Here is a 15,798-nt window from a genome sequence, read left to right as displayed (position 1 = left end):
GATCCACACAGTCAAAGGCTTTGGCATAGTCAATAAAGCAGAAATAGATGTTTTTCTGGAACTCTCTTGCTTTTTCCATGATCCAGCAGATATTGGCAATTTGATCTCTGGTTCCTCTGCCTTTTCTAAAACCAGCTTGAACATCAGGAAGTTCACGGTTCACATATTGCTAAAGCCTGGCTTGGAGAATTTTGAGCATTACTTTACTAGCGTGTGAGATGAGTGCAATTGTGCAGTAGTTTGAGCATTCTTTGGCATTGCCTTTCTTTGGGATTGGAATGAAAACTGACCTTTTCCAGTCCTGTGGCCACTGCTGAGTTTTCCACATTTGCTGGCATATTGAGTGCAGCACTTTCACAGCATCGTCTTTCAGGATTTGGAATAGCTCAACTGGAATTCCATCACCTCCACTAGCTTTGTTTGTAGTGATGCTTTCTAAGGCCCACTTGACTTCACATTCCAGGATGTCTGGCTCTAGGTCAGTGATCACACCATCGTGATTATCTGGGTCGTGAAGATCTTTTTTGTACAGTTCTTCTGTGTATTCTTGCCATCTCTTCTTAATATCTTCTGCTTCTGTTAGGTCCATACCATCTCTGTCCTTTATCGAGCTCATCTTTGCATGAAATGTTCCTTTGGTATCTCTGATTTTCTTGAAGAGATCCCTAGTCTTTCCCATTCTGTTGTTTTCCTCTGTTTCTTTGCATTGATTGCTGAAGAAGGCTTTCTTATCTCTTCTTGCTATTCTTTGGAACTCTGCATTCAGATGTTTATATCTTTCCTTTTCTCCTTTGCTTTTCACTTCTCTTCTTTTCACAGCTATTTGTAAGGCCTCCCTAATCCTTTCCTGCCACCTCAAAGCCCTTACTAGTAAAATGCTTGAGAACATAAGTGATTAATAACTATATTCTTATTTTGAAAAATCTAGCCACAAGTTGAGTTCACCAAGTTCTTCTTGCACTACAATAGAACTAAAGTGATCAGGAATAGGAAAGACTAAAGATCTCTTTAAGAAAGTTAGAGATACCAGGGAACATTTCATTCAAGGATGGGCACAATAAAGGACAAAAACAGTATAGACCTAACAGAAACAGAAGATATTAAGAAGAGGTAGCAGAAGAACTACACAGAAAAGATCTTTATGACCCAGATAACTACGATGGTGTGATCACTCACCTAGAGCCAAACATACTGGAGTGTGAGGTCAAGTGGGCCTTAGGAAGCATCACTACAAACAAAACTAGTGGAGGTGTTGAAATTCCAGCTGAGCTATTTCAAATCATAAAAGATGATGCTGTTAAAGTGATGCACTCAGTATGCCAGCAAATTTGGAAAACTCAGCAGTGGCCACAGGACTAGAAAAGGTCAGTTTTCATTCCAATCCCAAAGAAAGGCAATGCCAAAGAATGTTCATACTACCACACAATTGGACTCATCTCACACGCTAGCAAATTAATGCTCAAAATATTCCAAGCTAGGCTTCAACAGTACGTGAACTATGAACTTGCAGATGTTCAAGCTGGATTTAGAAAAGACAGAGGAACCAGAGATCAAATTGCCAACATCTGTTGGATTATAGAAAAAGCTAGAGAATTCCAGAAAAACATCTGCTTCATTGACTATACTAAAGCCTTTGACTGTGTGGATCACAACCAACTGCGAAAAATTCTTAAAGAGATAGGAATACCAGACCCTTACCTGCCTCTTGAGAAATCTGTATGCAGGTCAAGAAGCAGCAGTTAGAACCTGACATGGAACAACAGACTGGTTCCAAACTGAGAAAGGAATATGTCAAGGCTGTATATTGTCACCCTGCTTATTTAACTTTTATGCAGAGTACATCATGGGAAATGCCAGGTTGGATGAAGCACAAGCTTAAATTAAGATTTGGGAGAAACATCAATAGCTCAGATATGTAGATTACACCACCCTTATGACAAAAAGTGAAGAGGAACTCAAGAGCCCCTTGATGAAAGTGAAACAGGAGAGTGGAAAAGCTGGCTTAAAACTGAACATTCAAAAAACAAAAATCATGGCATCCAGTCCCATCACTTCATAGCAAATAGATAGGGAAACAATGGAAACAGTGACAGACTATTTTCTTGGACTCCAAAATCACTGCAGATGGTGACTACAGCCATGAAATTAAAAGACGCTCGCTGCTTGGAAGAAAAGCTATGACAAACCTAGAGAGCATATTAAAAAGCAGAGACATTACTTTGCCAACAAAAGTCCCTCTAGTCAAAGCTGTGATGTTTCCAATGGTTGTATGGATGTGAGAGTTGGACCATAAAGAAAGGTGACTGACAAAGAATTGATGCTTTTGAACTGTGGTGTTGGAGAAGACTCTTGAGAGTCCCTTGGACTGCAAGGAGATCAAACTAGTCAGTCCTAAAGGAAATCAATCCTGAATCTTCATTGGAAGAACTGATGCTGAAGCTGAATCTCCAATACTTTGGCCACGTCATGCAAAGAACCAACTCACTGGAAAAGACCCTGATGCTGGGAATGACTGAAGGTAGGAGGAGAAGGGGACAACAGAGGATGAGATAGATGGCATCACTAACTTGGTGGACATGAGTTTGAGCAAGCTCTGGGAGACGGTGAAGGACAGGGCAACCTGGCATGCTGCAGTCCATGGAGCCGCAAAGAGTCGGATACGACTAAGTGACTGCACGACAACAAAGTGATGAGGAGAAATAAGACCACGAGTTCACACCAGAGCCAAAAGCTATAAGTGCCTCATGCTTTCCAGGTGAATTTTGATCATTCTGTTGCAGGGAATAGTTCTAAGTTGTTCAGATCCCAAGGACTGCAGTGGCCATGGGAGAATCACTCCTTATACACTAGTGGAATGACCCTCCAGAAGTCAGGGCCATGGTCACCATTCCCTCTCTCCTACTGCAAATAGGACACAGCTGGATAGAAGTCTAAAAAATGAGGTTTTTTCCAGTGTATGGTTAAGCAATAATAAAAGCACAATAATTTCTTGGAGTCCAGGATTAGCAAAAAAAGCACTAATTAGGCAGAAGTAAGCCAGTTTAAAAAAAAAAAAATGGTATTTTCCATTCTGGCTATTGTGGCACCTAAAACCAGAGGGAAGAAAACAGAGCTGAAGGCCTAGGAGTCCCTCTCCTTTCCCCACCAGTAAAGCCAGGACTTCAGCAGGGTGGTCTGCTTGTCTATTATTAGTTACTATTGTTGTTATTTTAAAGCAGCATATAACAGTAGCAGAATTGAAGAACTTGAAATGTGTAATGTTCTGGCTTTCAGCTACCTTCTCTCCCCTGGGTAGGTGCCAGGTCCTAAAAAAGGCCTCAGGTAGAGTGTGAACAAAGGGTAGAGAGAACAGGGATGTTACACAGCTCTTGTCAGGGTATCTTCAGCCCCTGAATTCAGCATTGTTGGCAAAACCCCTCTAACAGTCTGGGAAAGCAGCAAGAGTGAGTTGTGATTGTTTCAGATAAAAGTTTGAACAACCTGGGAGATTCAAAAATAAATAAATAATAGGAAGTAGCTCATTCTATAAATGATTAGAGCCAGAGACAAGGGCTCGCATTCTAAGTTATTTTCACTATGCGAGGACCCTGTCTGGGTGAGCCTGAAGCTGACTGTGGCAGAAGAAAACTAGTAATCAACTTGTTTACCTACAATTAACTTTATAATGTTAAGGATAGTAACAGCCAGGTTTTTTTGGCCCTAAGACTGTGTCACTGAGATAGAGTGGACATTTATGTTGGTGGATAGAGCAGCAGCATCCACAACAGCTGTATTTCTTTATTGAGATGAATCATTTTCACTTTGCTGCTAAGTCACTTCAGTCGTGTCCGACTCTGTGTGACCCCATAGACGGCAGCCCACCAGGCTCCCGTCCCTGGGATTCTCCAGGCAAGAACACTGGGGTGGGTTGCCGTTTCCTTCTCCAATGCATAAAAGAGAAAAGTGAAAGTGAAGTTGCTCAGTCGTGTCCGACTCTTAGCGACCCCATGGACAGCAGCCCACCAGGTTCCTCCGTCCATGAGATTTTCCAGGCAAGAGTACTGGAGTGGGGTGCCATTGCCTTTTTCCATTTTCACTTTATCTCCAAGGAAAAGAGATTTCTGCAAAGTCAAAAGGGGGAAAAAGGACATGAAGCACAAGTCCTCATTTTCCATTACTGCAGGAAACTGCTTATGAAATATATAGCATGAGCAACTGTCCCTGTCTTTTTTTCATTAAAAAAAAAAAAAATCCTATGAATAGATAAGTGTAGGGTCTTTTTTTCTATTTTCTGGCCAGATACTATAATGACTGGAGTGCCCTCTAGTGGCAGCTCCTCTCTTGTGCGCTCAAAATGCCTTTTAAAAACCAGGGTGATTTAAAGGAGCACCAAGTAGGGCTATTTTGGGAGACTAAGCAACTAAGCATGATGGTTTGAATTACCACACTCACCTTGAAGAAGACATGTGTTTATTTTTATAATTTTTTACAAATTTTACCCTTTGCTTAGTGACCTGGGTCCAACTTTAGCATATTAAGACTTTCAAGTACAAAAAAAATAACAGAATTAAAACACCCAGTCCAGTGTTCTTGCCTGGAGAATCTCAGGGACGGGGGAACCTGGCGGGCTGCCAGACGTCTATGGGGTCGCACAGAGTCGGACACGACTGAAGCGACTTAGCAGCAGCATATACATACACACGCTGACTTACCCCAGTAATAGGCTCTATATAATCTTGTGGGGAAAGTCAAATACAAAAGTCACAGCATAACAGTAAATAATTTTCCTCCTGTCCCAGTGCTCATGGGGTGGAGGTTTCTGAGCCCTCTTCTGAGTGTTTTGAGTGTGAACTCCTCACCAGGCTTTTGTTCCCCTGCCTCTGATCCCCCTCCCTTCCCTGTTCTGCTGCCCATTTCCTCTCTATTCTTTGACAACTGTTTCTGCTACAGTCAAGACATTTTTAGGGGAAAGAGATTGCTCCATAGCATTTCGTTTTGAGTTCCTAGATTACCAACTTTGTGACAGAACTCCTCTCAGAATCGGTAATATTGCTCCAACTTTTATATGCTTTACTTCTTACCTTTTCATGTCAAAGTGTCATTTGTTCATTAACAAAACAACATTTCATCTTAAGAGCTCTGGAAGATAGTTTAGAATAGCTATGTTTACCTTCTTTCTCCAGTTTTCGTGACTTTTATTATGTCTTTTTCTCCTGGCGAATGAAGTTCACCAGCCTCTAGCACTGGCTGAACATCATAATTCATCTTTTCTTTCTGTTGCATGCTTCTAATACCAAAAGGCCATACCTGACTTAACTTCACCCTCTCAGAATCTCTCATCTGGTATATCTGTGCAGTTTGTACATAGTGCTGCTATCCTTTCTTCATGAAAACACTATTTTCCAAAGACCTCCCTGCTTTTTGAACATCCCACTCATGTTCAAATCATAAGAGATGGTTCCCATCAGCACCTGTTTCACTGATCTCTTTCTGAAACGTGTATTTATTTAACTTTGGGAGCCTTAAGCATGCTGAAGAATGATAAGGAAAATAACTTTAAAGAGTGTTCTATGGCTTTAATAATCACAAATGGAATCAGTTAAGTGGATATCTGTTGGTCAGATCACAAACATTTTTTAAGAATCTTCAGTATGAAAGTCACTGTTTTGAGTGCTAAAGGAAAAAAAAAAAAGAGCTATAACTTTGCCTGCCCTTTAGGTGCCAGAGAAATAAAAGGAAATCCATGGTACAATGGCATATGTAATACACATAAACTAAATATAGTACAAAGATCAGTAAGGGATTTAGCTATCAGAGAAGGCTTTTTGAAAGAGGTGAGTTATTAGCTGGACCTTAAAGAATAACCTGTATTCAGATAGCAAAGTTGGGAGAGGTGGTTTTCCAGGAGAGATAAACAGCATGAGAAATGGCACTAAGGCAAGAATGCACACGGCACACTCAGAGCAGAGTGGGTCAGGCCGGCTGCCCAGAGTGGACGTTTCAGTTTAGCAAAGTGGTGAGATAGGCATACTGGCTCTAGCCTAATTGAAGAGGGCCTTAAATGCCAAACTTAGATATTTAGATTTCCTCACATAAGTGGTAAAAAACTGTTGAACATTTTTGGAAAAGGGAATTATATAATCAAAGAATGTTTTAGAATGATGAATTATCTGTGATGTGAGGTTGGATGGACACTGAAGCCTGTTTTGACCTTCTTCCCTTCTGAAAGTCTCAGCATGAAATAAAAAGACCCTGGACTTCATGGTAAACTGGAAACAGGAAGGAAGAAATGGTTGTTTAAAATGTGTTCCCATGCTATATTCCAAGCACTAGTGGTCCAGGCTAGAAACCTGGACGTCATCATGGACTTTCCCCACTTGTACCCCTCCACACCAGTCAACTATCATGTCCTTTCATTTTCAGCTGTATTTGCCCCTTTCTCTTCGTCTCACACTGCCAGTATTATTGCTCAAGCCCTTAGACAAACTTCTGCCTGGTATTTATGAAAAACACATCTGATCATGTTCCCTGTCCAAGTTAAAATTTTTCTGTGAATAGGCGGAAGTCCAGGCTTCTTGACCTGGACTTGACCTGGACCTGAATGTGAAAGGGCCTCCAGGATCTGATCCTAATGCTCATGTCCCCTTCCCTTCCCACCTCCAGTGCTTGCAGTTGCCCAAATAATTTGTGCACTCTCATACCAGGCATTTGTACATGCAGCCCTCTTCTTTCTTTAATTTTATCCTTTAACTTTACAATATTGTATTGGTTTTGCCATATATCAAAATGAATCCGCCACAGGTATACATGTGTTCCCCATCCTGCACCCTCCTCCCTCCTCCCTCCCCATACCATCCCTCTGGGTCGTCCCAGTGTACCAGCCCCAAGCATCCAGTATTGTGCACCAAACCTGGACTGGCGACTTGTTTCATATATGATATTATACATATTTCAATGCCATTCTCCCAAATCATCCCACCCTCTCCCTCTCCCACAGAGTCCAAAAGACTGTTCTATACATCAGTGTCTCTTTTGCTGTCTCGTATACAGGGTTATTGTTACCATCTTTCTAAATTCCATATACATGCGTTAGTATACTGTATTGGTGTTTTTCTTTCTGGCTTACTTCACTCTGTATAACAGCTCTCTTGACCCACAGCAGCCCCTTTTCCACTTCACAACTCTTCAGGGAATCTCACTGGCCATCTTGTGTCTTTCCATGACACCCTGAATTTATTATTTCTCTAATAAGATTATCCAGGAGTATGATCTTATTGGTGTATCTCTCTCACTGGACTGTAAGCTCCTTACAGGGCACAACACCATGTCTTATTTTCTTTGTATTCCAAATATACACAAGGCCAGACACAGTATCTGGCACACAATTAGCATTCAATAAATGATTAAAGAAGAAAAGCAAGAAAGTTTGGAGACTAACTGGATGTGGAGAATAAGGAAGAGAAATAAGTTTGAAATGACTTCAAATTTTGAAGCCCAAATAACTTGGAGTGGTACCACAATTGACAAAAATAGACATCCATGAAAAGAACTGACTTTGAGAAGAAGATTCTAAATTTGGTTTTCACTATTTTGACTTTGCTATGTGAGTATAGCATCCAAATTGAAACGTCCAGCAATTAGCGGGATATGAGGAATTCTTAGAGCTTTAAGATTTAATAGCGCCTTCATTTTTTCTTAAGCCTGGTCCTTCAAAGTCTCATTTCAAAAGCCCCCTCAGGTTGGTCCTGAATGTCTGCAAACCTGGACAAACAGAAGTTCATGCCTTACGCGGTACATGGTGGTCCGTCAGATGTGTTCCCTCCTTGTGGGCAGCTCTGGAGTTCTGGTTCCAGATACCCTGAGCTAACCTGAATGGACATTCTTCACGTGTATTTTTACCTGCATTAGTTCAGTTGACTTGGTGTCTCAGAAGCATTCTACAAAAATAATATACCATCTTGTTGTTGAGCTTTAATTAAGAAGGCCCTTGTACAAAATCAGCAGCATGGAATTTTTTCCTTTTTTTTAATCATTGAAAAGAAAGCACTTGATTCTTGACCTAAATGGCCTTCAGACCAGACTGAAATTCCCAACTATTGATGTTGTGGTCACTGTTCACAGTAACCAATCTTCCTAAGCAGTCATTTCTTTTCTAGGTTGCTGAGTAACCATCATGATGACGCCTCTAAGTTTATCTGTCTTCTTGCAAAGCCCAGCTGCAGCTCTCTAGAACAGGATGATTTTATTCCTTTACTTCAGGTAATTTTCATTTCCTTTTAAAATGGGTTTTATTTTTAGAGTTTCAGAAGCTTTTAAAATTTTTTCAACTGTAAGGTATGTCAATTGAGATATACTAATTTAGAGATTGGATTTCTAGACGAGTGGTTTCCAAGCTTATTTTAGCAGCAAAATTCTTTTGTTAAGTAAAAATTGATACAGATAATAGTATAAATAGATAGTATAAAACAGATAATAGTATATATATTATAGCCCAGATGAAACAGGGCTACTCCCACTGAAGCAGAAGAGAGAGGCCTTACTTAGGCTCCCCCTGTGCCCACCCACAGCAATCACAGAAGCACCTCCTGAAATCAGGCATTTGGCCTAGCTAATCAAGCTGACCTTCATTAAGGTTAAAGAGAGAGAGATCTCCAACAGAAAGAGCCCAGTGGGGGAATATTTATATCCAGGCCTTCTGATGAGAATCAGTTGCATGCCAATATTGAATCTGTTTTTATTACAGCATTCTTCATAGCTTGATACATTGCTTGTTAATGTATTCCATATCTAAATATTACATTTTCCTAAGTAGTTCACAAATTCCTTGAAGCTGAAGCCTGCCTTTCATTTCTGTTGAATGCACATCATTTTTTGAGTTGTTCTAGTAAATCCTTGTTGACTGTTAGTAAGGATGCCTGAAAAAGGGCAGAAAGATACATGGACATACTTTAGTTTTTTTTTAAGTTGTATTTGTGGCTACCATATTATTTTTTCTTTTAGATTTTTGAATTGCAACATATACACACATAAAAACACACTAATCATGATGCATCAATTAATTTTCACAATGTGAGCACTTCTGTGTAACTAGCACGCAGATGAAGAAACCAAACGCTACCAGCACCCCCAAACACTTCCTGCTCCCTGCCAGTCCCTGCCACTGTAGGGGAACCACTACCCTAACTTCTAGCGCTGTATGACAGATTCTAATTGTTGGAACAGTTACACATGTTCAGAAAATGAAGTTTGGATGTAATTTATTTTATGTGCAGGGTTTTGAGCTTATTTTAATCTGCATGATAGCTTTGATTATTCTTAAACTCTTCTGCGATATGTTTTTGTTCCCCTTTAAAAAGTATTCATGGGAATGAAGATTGTTAAGTTTTTCACATTTAATTGAGACCGTCATGTATAAAACCCAATGTTATGTGTTCCTATTTATGTTTTCTGTAAATTCTTCAGCCACCCCTCACCCTCACCCACTCATCCATTCCCGGCCCTACTCTGTCTCCTATAAACTGCATCTTTTTCACTCCGTTTGCTGACTAGCTTCAGGTTGGTCTGGCCAGTGGATCTCACTGCCAGGAGGTGGGAGGGCAGAGAAGAAAGAAGTTAGCATGTCTTCCCAACTGTTTGCTTCAGCATACTAATTGTATGTTTCTCTATAATTCAGCTAACGGGGCAAGGCCCCTTCTCCACAGTTGTGGTGCTTACTGGGCTCCTGTTGGTCTGTTCCTCCCTGGTCCCTTGGCCCTAAGGATTGTAACAGTATCTTTCTGTTGCTCATCCCTGGCACCTCCCATTCCCTTGTTTGTTCCCTTACCCACAACTCTTCATTTAGGTGCTTCATGAAAGATTCATATGGGAGAATTCTTTTTCCTGTGGGGACTACCCTGACTGAGTTTTATCAGAAACTTTAATAAAAGCTTTGACAGGAATATAAACTAAGCTATGCCAAGAGAATTATGAACAAACAACAAAATTAGTGGACATTTTTACTTCCTTCCCTTAAATATAAGAAGTTTTATTTTTATATAAAAATTGGATATGTGGCATCTGCTCATAAAAGAGGACAGACTGCTACCCCTCTCATTCTTTTCCAGACTCCTCTGAAGATAAATATTGATATGTTAAAAGGAATAAACCAATGAAAGTGAGTGGAATGTCAGAGAGGAACAGAGGAGGAGAAAAATCAATGTACAGGAGATCTAGTATTTCTTGAAGATAGAAAGTGGAAGCAAGCAAAGGAGACCACAGCCCAGAGCAAGGGGCTCTGGGAGAAGTGAGCTGCAGTGGAGAAGTGAGCTACTCTGTTCCACTCTGCTCATTAGGATCTCCCAGGGAGGCTATGAACTCAGAGTTGGCAGAGTTGATGTGAAGTACTAGGAATGGGGAATCACTGAAGGCTGGGGTACAGAGCAGTTGACCATTTGACTGCTTACCTGGTTCCCAAATATAAAGTGCAGCCGGACTGCACTTGGAGCATGTTAAGACAAATTTCAGTAGAGGAACATCCTAGATAGTATCTGGCCAGTACTTGTCAAAACTATCAAGGTCGTCAGAAACAAGGAAAGTCTGAAAAACTGTCTAAGCCAAAAGGAGCCTAAGGAGGCACAACAACTAAATGTAATATGAGATGCTAGAATAGAAGAAAAGACATTCAGTTTTCACTTTCATGCATTGGAGAAGGAAATGGCAACCCACTCCAGTGTTCTTGCCTGGAGAATCCCAGGGATGGGGGAGCCTGGTGGGCTGCCATCTATGGGGTCGCACAGAGTCAGACACGACTGAAGCGACTTAGCAGCAGCAGCAGCAACTAAGGAAATGTGAATTAAGTATAGCCTTGAATAACAGTAATAATAATGTATCAATATTGGGTTATTAGTTATAACAAATGCTAATGTAAGATGTTAATAATTAGAGACCTGGGTGCAGATATATGGGAACTTGACACTATCTTCTCAACTTTTCTGTAAGGCTAAAACTGTTCTTAAAAAGTCATTTTAAAAAAATAATTACTATATTCAGAGAGATTATATAAGACAAGACTAGATGCTGACACAAGAAAGAGCTGTGCGAATTTCTTGGCCTGGCAACTAAAGTTAAGGATGTCTCTGGGGCACGCAAATGCACACATGTTAGAGAGAGAGAGAGAGATAGACAGAAGTGACGACATAAAGGACCCATTCAACTATTATACAGAGTGAAGTAAGCCAGAAAGAAAAACACGAATACAGTATACTAATGCATATATATGGAATTTAGAAAGATGGTAACAATAACCCTGTATACGGGACAGCAAAAGAGACACTGATGTATAGAACAATCTTTTGGACTCTGTGGAAGAGGGAGAGGGTGGGATGATTTGGGAGAATGGCATTGAAATATATATAATATCATATATGAAACAAGTCGCCAGTCCAGGTTCGATGCACGATACTGGATGCAAGAATTTCAGCATCTCACTAACTGGAATCTAGGGGAGAAAGAAGGGGGGAAATGGAAAGAAGGAAATCATCAAAGAAGTAATACAGAATCATCAAATAAATAATACAAGATGGAGAGAATTAGAAACACAGGAGTGATAGGATGGGTCCAAAGAGCAGAAACCCAGTGGGACTCCTTCAGATTCCTGTTTACTTTCTTGGGGAAGCACATCGTGCCTGTGTGGCCATCATGTGATCAAAAACAGAATATGGCCCTCCAACCCAGCTCTCACGTTCCCTCCAGTCACTGCCCACAGAACCAGAATATTCAGAATATAAGTCTTTTGGTTGAAAGGAGCCTCTGAGTGGCAAACACAATTTTAAAAAGACACACATAAGTCCTCTTGAAATTTTAGAAAGCCACTGAAATCCTCCAGAGAGAAAAACCAGGTCACCCTAATAGGAATAAGAATTGGGGTGGTATTACATTCTCATTGGCAACCCTGGAGAAATGGGTTTGAACTCAGATTTCTATATCCTGCCAAGCTGTAGATCAGATATGAGTTTAGAATAAAGACATTTAAAAACTCAGAAAGTTTATCTCCTGTTTTCTTGGAGAGTTACTTGAATATATACTATAGCAAATTAAACAAACCAAGAAGAAATGCATGAGATCCAGGAAACAATGGATTCACTTAAGAGAATAAGTGAAATAAAGTCCCAGGTTGGCAACTGAAGAGCAGCCACTGCAGAATAGAGAAGACGGGATTTCTCTGGGAAGGAGCTAGGAGGGGAGGAGTGAGTCCATGCAATAGTTTTTATATTTAAGAACAGGGGAACTGAAGAATATAATGAATATGCAGCATTATGTGTCATAATGCTGAAGAAAGGCAGTTAGAAACTCTAAGCTGAAGAAAGGCAATTAGAAACTCTAAGAAAAATAAAAAAAACTCTGAAGTCATATATAAACATGATGCAAACTAAAATATGACAGGATTATAAACAACTGGTGGAAAGTAAGAAAAGGAAGTTCAAAGGACCCCAATAAAGCCTCATCTTCAGTTCAGTCGCTTAGTTGTGTCTGACTCTTTGCGACCCCATGGACTACAGCATGCCAAGCCTCCCTGTCCATCACCAACTCCCAGAGTTTATTCAAACTCATATCCATTGAGTCGGTGATGCCAACCAACCATCTCATTCTCTTTTGTCCCCTTCTCCTCCCACCTTCAATCTTTCCCAGCATCAGGGTCTTTTCCAGTGAGTCAGTTCTTCGCATGATGTGTCCAAAGTATTGGAGTTTCAGCTTCAACATTGGTCCTTCAGTGAATATTCAGGACTGATTTCCTTTAGGATGCCTCACCTTAAAAAAAGAAAAAAAGGAAGTTCATTTAACTTCAGTGCCCAGAATATTCTCCTTTGAATGCCCAAGGGACATGATGTTGGACCAGTAAGAAATGATATGCATTCCTAGTATGCTGCTTAACTGGCATTCAACAGTATTTAGAGTCAAAATGTTGTAAAATATTTTAATGTATAACACCTATAAGTCATCCTATGAATAAACTGAAGAAAATTTTATTATGGTTGCAGAACAGTATTTAAGCAACCTGAACAATGTAGAAGTCAAAATATTGCCAAAATGTGAAGGAGAAAAAGAGAAAATAAAGGTAGAAATGGTATTGTCATCATCCTATAAATAGAACTTAAGGCACTAAGATGAAATGGGGTGAAAATTAAATGTATAAATAGATTATTTCTCATTTACAGAGATAACCAATACAAAAACTAAAAATCATAACCATGATCATAACCACTGGGTAAAGGGGAGTAAAGTGGGCCAGTATAAATTAGCTAAATCCTCACCTTCCCTAGCAGAGAATCATAAACATTGTCTAAAGTTGATAAAGCTTTAAAGAAAAGTAATTGTAGCATAGTATTTCATTATACTTAAATAATTTATGTTTATCTTAAATTTATGTTTAATTATAGAGGTAAACAGCAAAAGAAATAAAAACATAAGTGATTCAACAGAAGTAGGGCTAAGGGTCCATGGGCAGGGTAGGTTGGTAGAATGGTTCTTTCCATCACAAGTTTTTATATACTGCTTGAGTTTATACCATATGTATATATAATTTTTTAATTTTTATTATGGAGAATTTTGAGCATCTACAAATGCAGAATGCTCTATGAACCTCCATATACCCACCACTCACCTCCAGCTCAGTTCTGTTCAGTTCAGTTGCTCAGTCATGTCCGATTCTTTGCGACCCCATGAATCGCAGCACGCCAGGCCTCCCTGTCCATCACCAACTCCCAGAGTTCACTCAAACTCATGTCCATCGAGTCAGTGATGCCATCCAGCCATCTCATCCTCTGTCATTCCCCTTCTCCTCCTGCCCCCAATCCCTCCCAGCATCAGAGTCTTTTCCAATGAGTCAACTCTTCGCATGAGGTGGCCAAAGTACTGGAGTTTCAGCTTTACCATCAGTCCTTCCGAAGAACACCCAGGACTGATCTCCTTTAGAATGGACTGGTTGGATCTCCTTGCAGTCCAAGGGACTCTCAAGAGTCTTCTCCAACACCACAGTTCAAAAGCATCAATTCTTCGGCGCTCAGCTTTCTTTATAGTCCAACTCTCACATCCATACATGACCACTGGAAAAACCATAGCCTTGACTAGACTGACCTCCAGTAATGATCAAAACCTAAAGAGACAGAGAATTTAAAAAACAGTAGCATTTTTAGTAAGTTAAAATCTTGCTATGGGGAAAACATTAACAAAATAGACCAACAATTAGCTAATTTCATCAAGAAAAAAGAGAGAGCACTAATACACAAAATAAGAAATGACAAGGAGCAACAGAATAAATTTTTTAAAAATCATAAAAGACTATTTTTGCAGACCTCATATTTATTCGGAAATAAAATTGAAAACCTAGCTGGAATGGATAATTTCCTAGGAAACTGCTGCAGCTGCTGCCGCTAAGTCTCTTCAGTCGTGTCGGACTCTGTGGGACCCCATAGATGGCAGCCCACCAGGCTCCCCCGTCCCTGGGATTCTCCAGGCAAGAACACTGGAGTGGGTTGCCATTTCCTTCTCCAATGCATGAAAGTGAAAGTGAAGTCACTCAGTCGCGTCCGACTCGTAGCAACCCCATGGACTGCAGCCCACCAGGCTCCTTCATCCATGGGATTTTCCAGGCAAGAGTACTGGAGTGGGGTGCCATTGCCTTCTCCGTCCTAGGAAACTATATCTGACCAAAATTCATCTCATTTTATTTAGAAAGATTAATAGAGTAATTTCCTCGGAAGAAATAGAGATCTTTATTAAGAAACTACCCCACAAAAAGCAACAGGCCCAGGTAGTTTCAGGGGAATTCTATAAAACCCTCAAAGATCAGAGAGTCCTAATGCTCAGTAAATTATTCCAGAGAATTAGAAAGGAAGGAAAACTCCATAGCTCTTTCAATGAAATAACTATTAAACTGATATGTAAACCAAGTAAAGACAGTACAAAAAAGAAAACTGCAAATGAACCTAATTCATGATTAATGATAAAAAGTAACAAAATATTACCAAGCAGATGCACATAACCTGGTGGGATTTATTCCAGGAAGTCAAAATTGGTTCAAAATTAAGATCTTTATTAATATCACATATTGTATCTAAAAGAAAAATCATGATTGTCTCAAAAGATGCTGAAATAACTTTGGACAAAATTTTAACAACCATTCATAAAAACGCTCTGTGTGGATCACAATAAACTGTGGAAAATTCTTCAAGAGATGGGAATACCAGACCACCTGATCTGCCTCTTGAGAAATCTGTATGCAGGTCAGGAAGCAACAGTTAGAACTCGACATGGAACAACGACTGGTTCCAAATAGGAAAAGGAGTTTGTCAAGGCTGTATATTGTCACCCTGTTTATTTAACTTATATGCAGAGTACATCATGAGAAACGCTGGACTGGAAGAAACACAAGCTGGAGTCAAGATTGCCGGAAGAAATATCAATAACCTCAGATATGCAGATGACACCACCCTTATGGCAGAAAGTGAAGAGGAACTCAAAAGCCTCTTAATGAAAGTGAAAGTGGAGAGTGAAAAAGTTGGCTTAAAGCTCAACATTCAGAAAATGAAGATCATGGCATCCAGTCCCACCACTTCATGGGAAATAGATGGGGAAACAGTGGAAACAGTGTCAGACTTTATTTTTCTGGGCTCCAAAATCACTACAGATGGTGACTGCAGCCATGAAATTAAAAGACGCTTACTCCTTGGAAGGAAAGTTGTGACCAACCTAGATAGCATATTCAAAAGCAGAGACATTACTTTGCCAACAAAGGTCCGTCTAGTCAAGGCTATGGTTTTTCCAGTGGTCATGTATGGCTGT

General features: G+C 40.1%; 1 protein-coding gene across 6 annotated transcripts in view; it reads left to right on the top strand.

The window, feature by feature from the left end:
• Positions 1–15,798, top strand: part of PPP2R3A (protein phosphatase 2, regulatory subunit B'', alpha) — a 227,970-nt gene that overhangs the window by 98,437 nt on the left and 113,735 nt on the right. For all 6 annotated transcript variants that reach the window (XM_010858259.1, XM_010858260.1, XM_010858257.1 and 3 more), the window contains one exon: positions 8,136–8,238. In XM_010858259.1, the coding sequence (XP_010856561.1) occupies positions 8,136–8,238 (103 nt within the window). The remainder of the gene's footprint in view (positions 1–8,135; positions 8,239–15,798) is intronic.

This window comes from Bison bison, unplaced genomic scaffold (genome assembly GCF_000754665.1).
Source record: "Bison bison bison isolate TAMUID 2011002044 unplaced genomic scaffold, Bison_UMD1.0 scf7180017864384, whole genome shotgun sequence".
NCBI classification, from domain to species: domain Eukaryota; kingdom Metazoa; phylum Chordata; class Mammalia; order Artiodactyla; family Bovidae; genus Bison; species Bison bison.
Note: the sequence above shows the minus strand (reverse complement) of the source record. Positions and strands in the feature narration are given on the sequence as shown.